We start from the raw sequence: 15802 nt of genomic DNA on the forward strand, positions 1-15802 counted from the left end.
CTCCCTTTTTGTTTTATTTTATTATTATTATTATTTTGAGACAGGGTCTCACTAAGTTGCTTAGGGCCTCGTTAAGTTGCTGAGACTGGTTTTGAATTTAGAATCTTCCTGCCTCAGCCTCCTGTGTCACTGTGATTATGTAAGCTACCACATGTGGCTTTCTTTTACTTTTTGATGTGGCTACTGTTGGCTCATTTTGTATTTCTGTTGAACAATTCTGCTCTATGAAGAAGGAGAGCATTGTCATTGGTAAAGATTGTGTTCTGACTTCTATCATCACTATTAGACCAGGGGCTGTTAAATTTTAACAAATGGGTAACTCTTAATGATATAGAGGAATTAGTTTAAAAACCTCATAACAATGAGAGAACATTTATAAATCTGACTATATCTAGTAAATAACAGGAGCTTTGAAAAACAGGCTGCTTATTAAAAACCTTTGGAGCTCACAGCTTACTTAGCTGGGGCAGTATGCTTCAGCTGTCTCAAGAGTTTTTTACTACCAATCTTCAAACACAAAATTTGCTGCTAAACTTAGACAAGTAAAAGTGGGAAGCTATATTGTGCTCAGGAGATTTTTTTTTCCCCTTCTGAAGTATATCTGCCTCTTTTATGTTCCAAAATTTCACTTTTTGCATGTGTGTATATGTAAAATTTCCTTCAGTTTTTATTGAATTCACACATCATGATGATTTTGAAATTTTGTTTTTGGATTGAATTCATTGGACCTGGCTGCTTGTTTTCATAGTATATGATATCTTCCAGAAGATCTCTGTCCCTTGTTCTGGTCCAGCTTTATTGTCTTTACCTTGGTTGATGTCTGCTAGGTATGCCTAGCAGTGGACCATTTAAGCTCAAGTTGTGATTCTGTAATATGAATTTTCCAGCAGTTTTCTGTGTCATTGAAAACTTAGCAAGCCAGATGTTTAAAGAATATATAATTTTATGGTATGAGTATACCATAAAATAGGATAATTGATTGGATTCAGAGGTAGAGTTCTAATGCAGCAGTTAAGAGCATGGGCGTGGGAGTGGGACTGAGCCTAATATTTTATCTAATCAGCAGTATTTTGGGCAACTAGTCTAATCTCTGTTTTCTCATCTGTACAGTATGAATGTAGCCCTGGCTATGTTAGTCAGCTTTCTATTACTATAACAAATACTTTAAATAACTTATCAAGAAAAAAGGTTTATTTTGGCTCACAGTTTTAGAGGTTTCAGTCCATGACTGGTCGGACCCTTTGCTTTTGGTCCTGTGGTGAGGTAGCAGTATATCATGGCAGAAAGTAAAACTGCTTACCTCATAGCTAAGAAGCAGAAGTCAGAGAGGAATAGACTGAGGTTCTATTGTCCCCACTGAGGGCATGTCCTCTTTGACTTAAAGACATCCTACTAGGCTGTACCTCTTAAAGGTTCTACCACCTCCTGATAATGTTGTTCTGGGGAACAAGCCTTTTACACATGGGTCTTTTGGGAAAAGTTAATATCCAAACTATGGCCCTTGCCATTGTGAGGAATAGAAGGGGAGGCAGATACATTCACCAAAAAGAACCCAATTGTGTTAGCTTTGGGTCATTGTGACCAAAATACCTGACAATAACAACTTATTTTGGGTTCACAGTTTCAGAGGTTCAGTCCAAGGTTGGCCAAGTCCATGGCTCTGAACCTAAGGTGAGGTAGAACATCATGGTAGAAGGGCATTGTGGAGGACAGTAGCTCAGCTCATGCAGCCAGGAAGTAGAGAACACAATTGGAACCAGGACAAGACATGAACTCCCCAAGGACATACCCCCAGTGGCCTACTTCCTTCAGCCATGTTCCATTTGCCATCAGTTAACCATCTAGTATAGTAGCCCTTTCATATTATTAATCCACCAAATGGATTAATGCACTGATTAGATTACAGCTCTTATAATCTAATCATTTCACCTCTGAATATTCCTACATTCTCTAAGATGAACCTTTGGGGGCAGGGTACAGCTCACATCCAAGCGCTAACACCAATCATTTCAATTGAAACTTACTATAAAAAAGTATGAAGATTGTGCAGAACAGTTATTATTGTTTCATTATGTTGCTTCTAAGTACATATAGATCCTATCTTGCATGAGTACTTGGAAAACTTCTCCTTTAAATATTCTTACCTTTTCAATATCGGTATCACCACTAAGACCCCTTTAACTGTGTCGACTCTTCTCCAAAGTCCTGGCTCCACTCTGCTATTCTTTTGTTGTCTTTGGATTTGACTCTTGGTGCATTAGTTCTGGGAAAATCACTGACAGGGATAAACAACTAACTCTTGGTGTGTCATTGGTCTTTTTCATAACACAACTTCACTGTGTTACTATCTTAAAATATCATAAGAAGGAGGATGGGAAGGTATAGTGTAGGTAAATGAATATAACAGAGAACCCTTAGGCTGAGCACAGGGATGATAATATCTCCTTATTTTTAGGGATTGTTTGACACTTAAATTAGACCTGTTGTAATCTAATTTTTCACTAATACGCTGTATGAACATTTATAAAACATTTCTTTTAGATTATTCCTGGGCTCTTTATATATATATATATATATATATAACCTTTGATTGACATAATATTTTGAGGAGAATCTTTGTCCCACAAATTTTATGAGTTTTATTAAACAAACTTGTAGGTACTTTCAGAAATAAGTCTTTTGTTTTGGGAAAAATTCTACAGGAAAAGTACATATGATATTTACTGAGACTACAAGTACCTTGTTGGGTTTTTGCTGTTATTAAGCATCTGGGCTTGTGCTGGCACTGGTCCTGTGTGGCTATGTAAACTGAAATTAATTAAAGTTAAAAAATAAATTTAGTTCCTCAGTTGTGCTAGACACAGTTCACGACCTTGTTAGCTGTATGTGGCTGGGGACTACCACATGAGTACAAATATAGAACATTTCTGTCATAGCAGAAAATTTTACTTTATAGCACTGAACTTGAGTTTAAGGAAGTTAAATAATAACCCTGTGTTTTAAGTAGGAAGTATTATCAAAGTCTTGGGTATTTACTACTAAAATTTTTTATTTTATGTGATTCTATAGCATCTATAAATGTTACTATGAATATTATTCTAGATGCAAATTTACTACCTAGATTAATATTTCTAAAATGTTTTTTAATTTTTATAAGTAGATACAACTTTTAAAAATTTCAGTGTTTCCTTGCTTTTATTGTTCATTTCCTGATGCTATATTAGAAATTCTATTTGTTTTTATAGCATTTAAGGATTTAACTCTATTCCATTGCCATGGCCTTATAACATCAAATAATAATATTGATAGGAATAATACTGATCATTTTCAGTCTGAAGGGTGATTAAGGTATATACTTAGAGAGTTAAAAATAGTACAGATATATGTCATTTTTTGAATTAATAGGCCTTAGGAAAATGTGAATAATAAGAAGAAACTTGCTTCTATTTATTATGTAATATGCTGTTACATAAAGTTTGTTTAGAAAATGGTTAGAAGATTTGTAGTTCTTTTTCATTGAAAGGAAATATTTAAATTGTTTTTTAATCCTAGGAAGCTCTACAAAGGATCATTTCAACTCTGGCAAATAAAAATGATGAAATTCAGAACTTTATTGATACACTAAATCAAACATTAAGAGGAGTTCAGGTATGAGTCTTAATTAAATTTATGTAAATATCACAATGAATGAGTATTGAGTCAAATTATAAGTATAAATATACTTTACATTTATAAATACAAATACACTTCTGCTAATGGAGCTGTGAGCAGGGTGTTTTAAATGGGAAATACAGTAAAAAATGCTTTCCTTGCCATTCCTGTGTTATTTGTGGAAAAATCAAATAGTAAAGGAGAAGGAAAACTCTGGAGTACTTGCTAGGGAATATTACAGTGCTCACTTTCGTATTTTTCTATTTGATATTTTTCTTTTCTAATTCCAACTAGGAGCAAATTGTATCCTTACAACGTACCTGCAAGTAATTTTTTTTTACAGTAAATAGCAGAAAGAAAATGTAGATGATAAGAGGTCTACATGAAATAGACAAAAATAAAACATAAAAGTTAAAGTGCCCAATTAGGAGGAAGAGGAATATTTAAGGAAGTGGTCCCAGGTTTGAGTAGACAATCCATGTGTTTTTCATCAGATGTTGATTGTAGAAGGAAACTTAAGATAAACTGATTCTTAGGCTGCATCAGGAAGAAATAGGAAATCTGAACAGACCAATAAGTAAGGAAATTGAATTCAATCAATAATAATTTAAAAAAATCTCAGATCTTGATGACTTTATAATTGAATTCTATCAGATATTTAAAGAAAAATTAATACTAGTTCTCAAACTTCAAGAAAATTGAAGAGGAGGGAATTACTTCTAAGCTTATTTTATAAAACCAGCATCACCCTGGTGTCAAAGCCAGACAAGGATACAACAAGAGGAAAAAGACTATAGACCAACATCCTTGATGAATATAGATGCAAAAATCCTCAAAAAAATATTAGCAAACTGATTTCAACAGTACATTGAAAAGATTATTCACTCTGGCTAAGTGTAGTTCGTCCTTATATATGGATGGTTCCTTATATGTGTGTAAATCAACAAATATGATACATCATATTAATAAAAACGAAGGACAGAAACCACATGATCAACTCAATAGATGCAGAAAAATAATTTGACAAAATTCAGGATATTTTCATAGTTCAAAATTCTCCCACAAATTCAGTGTAGAAAGAATGTACTTCAACACAATAAAGGTCATATATGACAAGTGCACAGCTAATCTCATACTCTGTGATGAAAAATTGAAAGTTTTTCTTCTACCATCAGGAATAAAACAAGGATGCTTGCTGTTACCACTTATATTCAAAATAGTATTGGAAGTCCTATTCAGAGCAGTTAGATAAGAAAAAGAAATAAAAGACATCCAAATAGGGAAGGAAGAAGTGGAATTGATAATATAAACTTATGTGTAGCAAACTCTAAAAACTGTAATGAAAATCTGTTAAACCTATAAATTGGGTAAAATTGTAGGATACAAAATCAACACAAAATTTGGTAGTGTTTGTATACTAACAACAGACAATCTGAAAAAGAAAATAAGGGGAAAAAAATCTCACTATAGGAATTTAAGTGGCTTTTACAAGGTTGCACTGTTACTAGTGGTTAATGAGGGATGTAAATCTTCTGCCTTCCGGACTCTGCATTCCTTCTCCAAAGCTTGTTTTTGCTTTTATAAATGAACTAATAAAAATGGTGAACACTACTTTTTGTGAGACTATATTGAGATGGTGTCTGGATTTTATAAACATTATAATCAAAAGTTTGGATATATTACAAGACATCTTAACCAATGCCAGTTTGCTTCTCTTAATAGAATGATTTATCAAAGCTGAAAAATGCCTTAAGGGAATTTCTTCTTTCATAATTGTTGCAAAGGTGGATTTGCTATCTAGGGATTTCACAAATATTTTAAGGTATTTCTTGTTAAAATAGTGGCATCCTGCTTAATGAAGCAATAAGAACTTTGGAAAGTCGAGATTTGGAATGCTTTATTGATGATGCAGCTACAACTAGTTGTGTAGCTTTGGAAAAGTCACTTATCTATATTTTAGTTTGTAAAGTGCAGGAGGAGTTCAATTACAAATTCTAATTATGAGATCATTTCTGATATTCCTTCTGGCACAAAATTCAATGTTTGATAAATCTCATAGGATCTAGTAGTGAATTGCTCATAGTCTTTTAAGTTCTATATATTTTATGTAAATGCAATGTTTTAGATAACCTAAAGAATTTTAAAATTTACACAAATCAGCCCTGTTCCTATATACCCAAACTGTTTTTCAGAGTTGCTGAATTAAATTCTTTGCAATATTTTATTAAAATTCTTTACTGGCAAGGACTTAAAAACAGCATACTATAAGGACACAGCCACATCAATGTTTATAAAAGCACAATTCACAATAGCTAAACCGTGGAACCAACCTAGATGCCCTTCAATAGATAAATGGATTACAAAAAAGTGATATATACACACAATGGAATATTACTCAGCAGTAAAAGAGAATAAAATCATGGCATTTGCAGATCAGTGGATGGAGTTAGAGAAGATAATGCTAATGAAGTTAGCCAATCCCAAAAAAACAAATGCCGAATGTTTTCTCTGATATAAATAGACTGATTCATAGTGGGTTAGGGAGGGGGAGCATAGGAGGAATAGACGAACTCTAGATAGGGCAGAGGGGGTGGGAGGAGAAGGGAAGGGGGCGGGTATGGGTTTAGAAATGATGGTGGAATGTGATGGACATTATTATCCAAAGTACATGTATAAGGACACAAATTGGTGTGGATATACTTTGTATACAGCCAGAGATATGAAAAATTGTGCTCTATATGAGTAATAAGAATTGTAATGCATTCTGCTGTCATATATAAATAAAAAAATGATAAAACATTCTTTGCTGGTCATTCTGCTAATACTTCAAAAGTTAAGAACCACTGGCTTAGGAACTGCCTTAGAGCCTGAAGGTCTAGATAAAGTTGGGAACTTTAAAACAACCTATTTCTTGTCCTGTAGAAGCAGTTTTATAAAAGTAAAGAGTGTTTGGGTTAGTACATAAAAGGCAGTTTAACTCCAGCATAGCTAAAATACCACCCTCCTCATTAGCAGCCAGCTTTTTGTATTCATCTCTTTTTAAAGCCTTAAATGAAATTTAGAAGTTTTTACTTTTACATTGGGCTTTGGCAGTTTGTAATAGAAACCTGTCCTCCCCTTTGTGTATACCTTTCAGTTCTTAAATGTTTGAAGGCTTTTCAGTAATAGCATTCTGTTTTGTTTTTTAAAACAGGAAAATTCTTCTAACATACTTTCAGAGTTAGATGAAGAATTTGATAGTTTGTACTCTATATTGGATGATGTAAAAGAAAGTATGATTAATAGTATCAAGCAAGAACAAGCTCGTAAATCACACGAGTTACAGGTGAGACCCTGCAGCTATTTAAGTCTGAATATTCTATTTAATGCTTGATGTGTTGAAAGCAAAAATTAGTGAATTTGTGAGTATAACTAAACTTTTATTCAAGAATGGTTTTTAACTTTGCTCAAACTTTCTTTTTTAAATTATGGTTAAGAAATAACAAAATTTACTTTCAGATGTTTTTTAAATGTTGTAATTATGTTATCATGTAACAGAGCTTAAGAACTTTTAAATTTTATTACAAAGCTGAAACTATGTGCCCCTTAAACAAAAACTCCTTATTTTCCCCTCCTGCCAGCTCCTGGCAATCATACTGTTTCCTCTTCCATTGTTTTGATTACTCTTGATATCTCACATGAGTAGAATTGTAAAGTGTTTGTCCTTTTGTGATACTGTTATTTCACTCAGTATAATGTCCCTAGGGTTCATCTGTGTTGTAGCATGTATCAAGATTTCCTGTATTTCTGGTTGGATAATATTTCATGTGTGTATATATTTTCTTTTATCCATTTATCTGTCTGTCAACGTTTGTGATATTTCTACCTCTTGATTAATGTGAATAATGCTTTGGTGAATTTTGTTGTGCAAGTATAAACCTAAGATGCTCCTGTAATTCTTTTGTTGTATACCCAGAAGTCAGATTGCTAATCATGTGGTAGTTCTCTTTTTAGTTTTTTGAGAAACTTTCATATTGTTTTCCATAGTGGCTATACCATTTTACCTTCTTACCAACAGTACATAAGAGTTCTGTTTTTTTCTACATCCTCACCAACTTATTTTCTGGGTTTTTTTTTTGTTGTTGTTGTTTGTTTTGTTTTGTTTGATAGTAGTTGTTTTTTTACAGTTTAGATTTCCATTTTTCTAATGATTAGAGATGCTGAGCATCTTTTTGAATTGTTGATCATCTCTGTTGTTTTCTTTGGAGAAATGCCTATTCAGGTTTTTCCCCACCCCCATATTTTACTTTGCATTTCGAGACAGAGTGTTGCTGAGTTGCTGAGGCTGATCTCAGCAACTTTCGATCCTCCTACCTCAACTTCCCGAGTCTCTGGGTTTACAAGTGTGTGCCACCATGTCTGGCTAAGTTGTAGGAATTTTTTATACATCCTGGGTAAATATTTTTTTTAAATATATTTTTAGTTGTCAATGGACCATTATTTTACTTATTTATATGTTGGTGCTGAGCATAGTGCCTCACACATGCTAGGCAAGCACTCTCCCACTTAGCTACAAACCCCAGCCCATTCTGGGTATATTTTAATTTAACTATTTATCTAGAGAACTTCACTCATGCTAGGCAAGGGCTGTAGTACTGAGCTATATCCCATAACCTTACATTCAGGATATTAACCCCTTATCAGAATTTATTCCAAGTCCCATTTATCTGTTTTTGCTTTTGTTACAAATGCAGTATTGCAATATGTGGTGTAATGAAGATTTCCCCCTGTGTTTGAGCTTTAAGGGTTTTGTTGAGAAAGTTGGTGCCTACATCTATATGATGGAGTGTTGACCCCATGTTTTCGTCTAATGGTTGTAAACTTTCTGGTCTAATTCCTATGTCTTTGGACTATTTCAGTTTGACTTTTGTGCAGGGTAAGAGATAGGGATATGGTTTCATTTTGCTACACATAGCTGTCCAGTTTTCCCAGCACCATTTGTTAAAAGTCTGTCTTTTCTCCAAAATATATTTTTTGCACCTTTGTCAAGTATCAGACGGCTATAAGTATGTGGGTTTATCTCTGTCTTCTACTCTGTTCCATTGGTCTTCATATTTATTTTAATGCCAATGCCATGCTGATTTTGTTACTATAACTTTGTAGTATAATTTCAGATCAGGTGTTGTGATACCTCCTGCATCACTTTTCCTGTTGATTATTGCTTTGGCTATTCAGGGTCTCCTTTTCTTTCAAATGAATTTAACACTTTTTTTTTTCTAATTCTGTGAAGAAAGTCATTGGTATTTTGATGGGGATTGCTTTGAATCTGGATATTGCTTTTTGGTAGTATGGCTTTTAATGCAATCTAAAAGGGAAAATAAGTAGGCTTGAATATGGAATAGAGACTAGTTAAATATTTTGAAGAAGAATCTTATATACATTTAAAAGCCTAGTAGTTGGTTTGTTTCTCTGTTTGTGGAATCACTACCAATCTTTTCACATGACCTACAATTGAGAAGGGAAGAAGAGAAAGTGAAAGAGAAAACTAAATAAGATTGTATTAGGTGGAATTAATATGTAAGCATGAAGACTGAGCATATCACTATAACAGTTCCCCTCTTTTGTTTCTCTTCATTCCTATTTAATTCTAGGTACTTGAATTGTAGTTCTTGTGCTATCCAGTCTTGGAAATTTTAATTAATATTTTAGTAGTATGCATTTCTTGAATAGTGTGATAAGTGATGCTCAACTTGAATGTACCTGTACCTCATTTCACAAACTTTAGCTTAAATAGTTATCATTAAGAAATTTAGTCTTCATTACAGAGGATGTTGTCTTAAGGTAGATTGTTATTTTAATTTAAATTGTAGATAGTTTTCTGACTACTTTTATTAGTAGAGAAGAATCTTCAAATAAATTTGGCCCCAGTAGTTTATAATTCTTTTCTTTTTTGTTTTAAATTCTATCTTTATACATACAAAGCTAAGCTTTTTACATAAATTATGGAAAGAAATACAAAGTATTAAAATAATATAAGCTTATTGAATATATGACTGGTCATGATTATCTTGCTTCAGCAGCTCTCTGAATTTTTTTTCATTACTGCTATTAAAATCATTTATAAATTTATTATAACAATGTATATTTTAAATTTCTGGTGGCAATAAGAAACTTCATATTAATGATTTAGGTTTTTTTTCCCCCCTTAGAATCAGCTTAGTCAATGTAATAATGCCCTGGAGAATTCTGAAGAATTGCTAGAATTTGCGACAAGGTCCTTAGATATAAAGGAGCCTGAAGATTTTTCAAAGGTACAAAAAAAAACACTTATGAAAAAAATTTAATGCACTTTATAAAGGAGTTAACTCCTTTAGTTTTGGATTTGTTTATTCATTTCTTTTTAATTTATTTTATTTTTTCCCTTTTTTTTTCATTTTGTTGTTCAGTCATTTCTAATGTTGAAGAAGCTTGGGATTTCTGGATAATTAAAATGCAAACTTCTCAAGCTGCTTTGTTTTAAAGGAGACACTTATTAGTATGTATCTTTGGGATCATGAAAACGTTAACTATTTTAGTTTAATTTTTCTTTACTATTCAATTCAGATGAATCAAGTTACTTTCCTTTTAGTTATATCTCTATTGGTAATTATTTAAAGGTACTTATGTACTTGAATGGAGTCATAACTTTCTTTTAGACTTTTCATGACCGAGGAAAGAAGATTGGTATTACCATTGATGTGGTTCAAAACTAGTTTTCTAAGAGTTGATTGGGAAAACATTATCAATTGATACATATAAGCATTGTAACCCTGTGAAACTTCTTATTGGAGACAAATGTCCTGTTATTTAGCCTAATTAATTGAATGTTTTATTAAAACATGAAAAAATAGGTCCTTGTTAAAGAGTATGTTTGGATAGAAATAAAAGGAGTAAAAGCAGGTAGCTTAGCTTGCTTCTGTTTTAACTTAGAGTCTCTCATTTAAAGGATTCTGAATTATATACTTATTTTATTATTTTTTTAATTTTTTAACATTTTTTTTTTTTTTTAGTTTTTGGCGGACACAACATCTTTGTTTGTATGTGGTGCTGAGGATTGAACCCGGGCCACATGCATGCCAGCTGAGCGTGCTACTGCTTGAGCCACATCCCCAGCCCCTATACTTATTTTAAATAGGGTGATTTTAAAATGATTTTCAGTTTATCAATTTAAAACTCAAGGATGTAGAATTAGCAAAGACAAGGTATGAACTAGGGGAAATTAAACTATATAATTAACAAAATGTTACTGTATAGTTTATCAGGATTAGATTTAAGTTTGATGTTCCTAATTGTGGACTAGGCAGTGAATTTTATTAATGTTAGAAAGGTACTTTTTATAGTCCATTTGTATCTAGTCAATGTTTTCATTCTATGACTTTCCTGTGAACTTGAGGTAGAAAAAAACTCCTTGATAACATTTTTACCCTAAATCTTTGCATTTTTAAAGATGAACTTTAAAAATTAATTTATTCTTTTAACAACATAAATCAAAGTAGACTACTACACTAATTAATTCTTAGATTTGTAGGTGAGTTGTAAAAAGTTTACTGTTGCATTTGGTAGGACTTGCTGTGAAAAGGAATTATGAGGAAACTTTTTCTTCAAAATACTTTAGTATGAGATGTCCCCTATATACAGGGCATTCACGTGATAAACTTAAATATCTGGAACATAGCCAAGAAACATGCAGAAAGTAAAAAAAAAATAATAATATTTTGAGTCATCAAAATCATTGTTATATGGAGTTCATGAACAGGAATTTATATTCCCTGCTCACAGTGGTGACTCAGAGTCTGTTGACTATTAATTTGAACACGGTTCTTCTAATTTTTAGGGTTTTTTTTTTTTTTTTAATAATTCCTACTTGTCAACAGATTCCCCTTCTGGTGGAGTAGGGTAACTGTTTCTGGCCAGTTTAATCCTAACAGCAGGAGTTAGTCCTAGAGTGAAGAAGACAGGAAAACTAAAAAATGTGAACACAAGAACTCAGTTGTGTTTAAATAGGACTATTACTTGGAAAAACTGTGATAAATGTTTATTTATTTCAAGTTTCTCTTTTTGTTGACATTTTCAGTATAGTTCTCTCCTCTTCCTCTCAAATGCTGCACATTTCTCTTTCTCTCTTCTTTGTTCTTTCTATTTTTAAATTTTTTTCCCAAAAATTGTAAATTGGAAAGGTTCTGATAAATCACATTGTGGTTTAAAAATATTTTCTTAATATGCCACTTTCTTTTTTCATTATCTAATTTGGTCTCTTCTCCCAGCATTTTATAGTACTTCTTTGTATCTTAAACCATTTGGAGAGGTGAAGAAATGAATTGTCATTCTTTCCTAACCAGAAATGTGAGTTTATTCAAGAAAAATTCTTAACTGCTTGAAGTTATTTTCTTAGTATCACTTCCTTATCCATCTGCAGTGGTCTGTAGGCCTGCTTCAAACACATAGTTGTTGACAAAATAAAGAGAGGACTTTTAAGATTAATTATTAGACCAATAGCATATTGTTATATCTGGAAAAAGAAATTCTTTTAAGGCATACTATTTGTGAATATTTAAGTGCTTAAATCAAATTAATAAGAATAGTTCATGGGAACAAAAACAAATGATTAAGGAAAAATCCAGGCAACGGGTCCTATCATACTTCTTATCTTTAAGAGTATCTTACTACTAATATTTACATTATCATGTTGCCTTACCTCAGCATGAAGCTGCTCTGTTCACCACCATCATACAATCTCAAAGTAAGCAAATAGAAATAGCACAAATAGGATGGGATTTTTGAACATATTTTTACTTAAAAAAAAAACCTACTAGAAGTTTGATTGATAGTAAGTATATGCAGAACGATCACCAGCAAATGGGATACAAATTATTAGGTTTATTGCTGGATGAACAAGTTGCCAAAGCTCTACCAAGTCTGACTTCTCTGCTAATAACTTGCCTGTGGAACACTGCTTGGATCCTTTTCTTCAGATGATATTCTTATTCTAACCCTGAATGTAGACCTTGAATTCTCCCTATGAAAAGAGTTGGGTCAGCAGAACAGTTTCCAAGTCAATATAATTAATTTGCCACCTCATTACAATGCAGTTGTCAGACTAGAAGTGAGCGAATTGTTTCCTACCCATGAGTGCCCACAGTAGAATAAAAAGTGCAGAGTAGGGTAAAAGGGGGGCAGTGCCTTCTGCATTTTACCACAGATAAATACATTAAAGTGGGTTTAATATATTTCTCTCTTCTAACTCAAAATAACTCACTACTGGAATATTGTTCAGCAAGTGTCAGGCTCTGGCCACTGGGAGGAGAAAACAAGAAAAGAACTCACGCAGCACTTTCAAGGGAAAATTATTGGCGGAAGCTACTCATGTTGGTTGAAGTCAGGAATGCTGGGAGAGGAGAGGACCTTCAACAACATTCTTTCATTTTGAAGGCAATTTAAAAACAAATATTTATTATGTATAGCTCAATCTATAGTTTTCACCTTTATATGAATTCCTCAGTTTCAAAGTTTGTTTCAAGTTATTTACTGTGATTTTGTGACAAATACTTTAAACAATTGTGATTTTTAAAAGTTCTTTTATGAACAGATAAATATATGTGTAAAAAATATAAAACTTTTGATGTATGGAATCATTAGAAGGATGATGATTTTTATCTAAAGGAAAATAGTATTTTGAAACTACCTCTTTTTTTTCCCCTTTGTATAACAAGACAAAAATGATAATATTACGAATAAATGTAGAAGTAATGAGTTGTTTCAGAGACCTAAATAGTGATGTTGAGTAGTGATGTAACTAATGACTAATGCTTCTTAGAAGCTTTCCAGTGATATACAATTCCATAACCTAAAATAAGTTTAAGCATTTACTGAGACTTCTTCATAACTCGTTAAATGGAGTTATGCAGATAAAAAATAAATATGCAAGCAGCAGAGCTATGGTAAATCCTGGGATCAGTTGGTACTTAATTCTTAATTAAGTACCAGATGCTTAATTCTTAATTAATAAAATTTATCATTCTTGAAATTGAAATAGAGGAATCAAGCTGTGTAGTAATATGTATCTTTTGGTTAGCTTTCTGCTTTGGGAGAAGAAATTCTAGAAAAAATTTATTTTCCATTTTAAGACATTTCTTAAAATTGGCCACTTTTAGAGAAATATCTTTAGATTTTGAAACTTTTCTTTCTTATTGTACAAGATAATTTCTTTTTTTATGGTGCTGGGGATTGAACCCAGGGCCTTGTGCATGCAGGACAAGCACTGTACCAGCTGAGCTATAATTTCTTAAATTCTGCCTTCATACAGTATACATACAATAAAATTTGACCTTTGGAAGAGGAGTCACAGAATTTTCAATTTTATCAACATATAAATATATGAGACAACCCTTTTTCCTAGATTATCTGACTTTTCAACTATTCCTTTACTGTTTTTTCACAATGTGATATATGAAATAATACCATAAAAACTTAGCATGCATGCATATGTGCACATACACACAAACACGAAAAATGATTCACTAAATTAAGCAACACTAGACATAAAAAAGAATCATCTTGGTCAGTTTAAAAAATAGTAATGATCTTCATATCATTGGGTTATATAAGGGAGATTGATAAGTAGCATTCCTCCAACAAAGTTCACAACCAATTAAGAGTTAAGGTAAAACAATAAAACTGATAAAAGGCCAAATGCTGATAATATAATATTGTATAATATGAGTTATACCATTGGGCAAGTTTCTTAGTATTGAATCCCAGAATTAGACAGACTAGCCCTCCCACATTTGTTCAACAGTGGCTACCTCAGTTTACTGTGGGTGGGGGTCCTCTTTCAGTGAAACTGAAAGCAGAGAGGGAAGGAACACAACATGTATTCTCTGTGGGCAAACAAACTGCCAGAAAAAGTGGAAGATACTGAACTTCTCATTTCTATTTTGTCCTTTCAAACTCATAATCAAATAAGTCATATTACTTACCAAGAAGAAATGAGGGACTAGAAAGGTTAAAGGAGTAATGCTAATGGCATTTCCTCCATGTGTAAAGAAATATCAGGTACAGAGGAGTCCCCTCTTTCCCTCCCTTGTATTTAAGATCTTTGTTTTGTAATTCTAGCTATGACAGTAATTTTTAAAAATCAGTATAATTAACTTTCTTTACATTTCTTATCCCTGGTACCAAACTAGTTTCATGTCTTAAAACACATATAGATGCCTTCCACAGAATTGGACTGTTTGCTGTAGAATAAAGACCTTGGAAAGAACTTTTAGAATCATTAAGGATCAAAATCCCTTAGTAAAGAAATAAAATGATTAGTATACAAGGTTACAGAGTTGGATAATGGTAATGCTGGAACTGTGTAACATAATTATCTCTGAAATCTCAGTGATATTCAGACTAAAATATTTTAGGGTGGTTATAAAAGTGACCAAAAGTAGAATCAGTGTTAGAATTGAAGGAGAAAGGCCAAAGAAGCATAGCTATATACATCTAATTAACATTAAATTTAATTAAATAATACGATTACTGCATACCAGGCATTATGCTAGGCACTAGGGATAGAGTTTTCAGCAAAATGGCCATGTTCTACCTTTGATATATTATCAACTGTGCTTAATAGTGTGAGAGAAAACTTTTGGCTATATTATATTGTATACAAATGTAAAAGGCCAATAGTTTTTGCATTTTCATTGTTTTTCCATGATTGGACCAACACCAAGTTATAACTCTGTCCCCTTCTTAAACTTGTACCTAAAAAAAATAAGACATATGTATAATAGGTTAAAGTTTGCAGCTTCTGTGAAATCACCTGAGGGAAAGAAAGACCCCATTTCTAGAAGTACTTCTCTGGTCCCTCCTCATCTGAATTTCTGGCACTACAACCTAATTCTTTGGGGTAAAAGACTCGTAAGCTGCAGCCTAGTTTTGTACATTAGCAGGCAAACTCTAGAATGCAAAGTTCTTATCTACTCAAACATCTCTAAAGAAAAATTAAAGAACAGATTTGACATGTACAAGAAAAATCACTAGGATGCACAGAAGTGTGTGTCCCATAAAGAGATTTATTCTAGTTGAAAAATGTCAGACTGAATGAAATGGAGGTGTGTTTTAATGACCTTAAGGTAAGAAAAAACAT

The 15802-nt window shown here is 32.6% G+C and overlaps 1 protein-coding gene across 5 annotated transcripts in view; it reads left to right on the forward strand.

Moving 5' to 3' along the window:
• Window positions 1–15802, forward strand: part of Fsd1l (fibronectin type III and SPRY domain containing 1 like) — a 67382-nt gene that overhangs the window by 12321 nt on the left and 39259 nt on the right. For 4 of the 5 annotated variants that reach the window (XM_071600803.1, XM_071600806.1, XM_034636755.2 and 1 more), the window contains exons 2-4: window positions 3553–3648; window positions 6845–6976; window positions 9840–9941. In XM_071600803.1, the coding sequence (XP_071456904.1) occupies window positions 3553–3648; window positions 6845–6976; window positions 9840–9941 (330 nt within the window). The remainder of the gene's footprint in view (window positions 1–3552; window positions 3649–6844; window positions 6977–9839; window positions 9942–15802) is intronic. The other variant, XM_071600805.1, reaches the window with a different exon arrangement.

This window comes from Marmota flaviventris, chromosome 13, assembly GCF_047511675.1.
Source record: "Marmota flaviventris isolate mMarFla1 chromosome 13, mMarFla1.hap1, whole genome shotgun sequence".
NCBI classification, from domain to species: domain Eukaryota; kingdom Metazoa; phylum Chordata; class Mammalia; order Rodentia; family Sciuridae; genus Marmota; species Marmota flaviventris.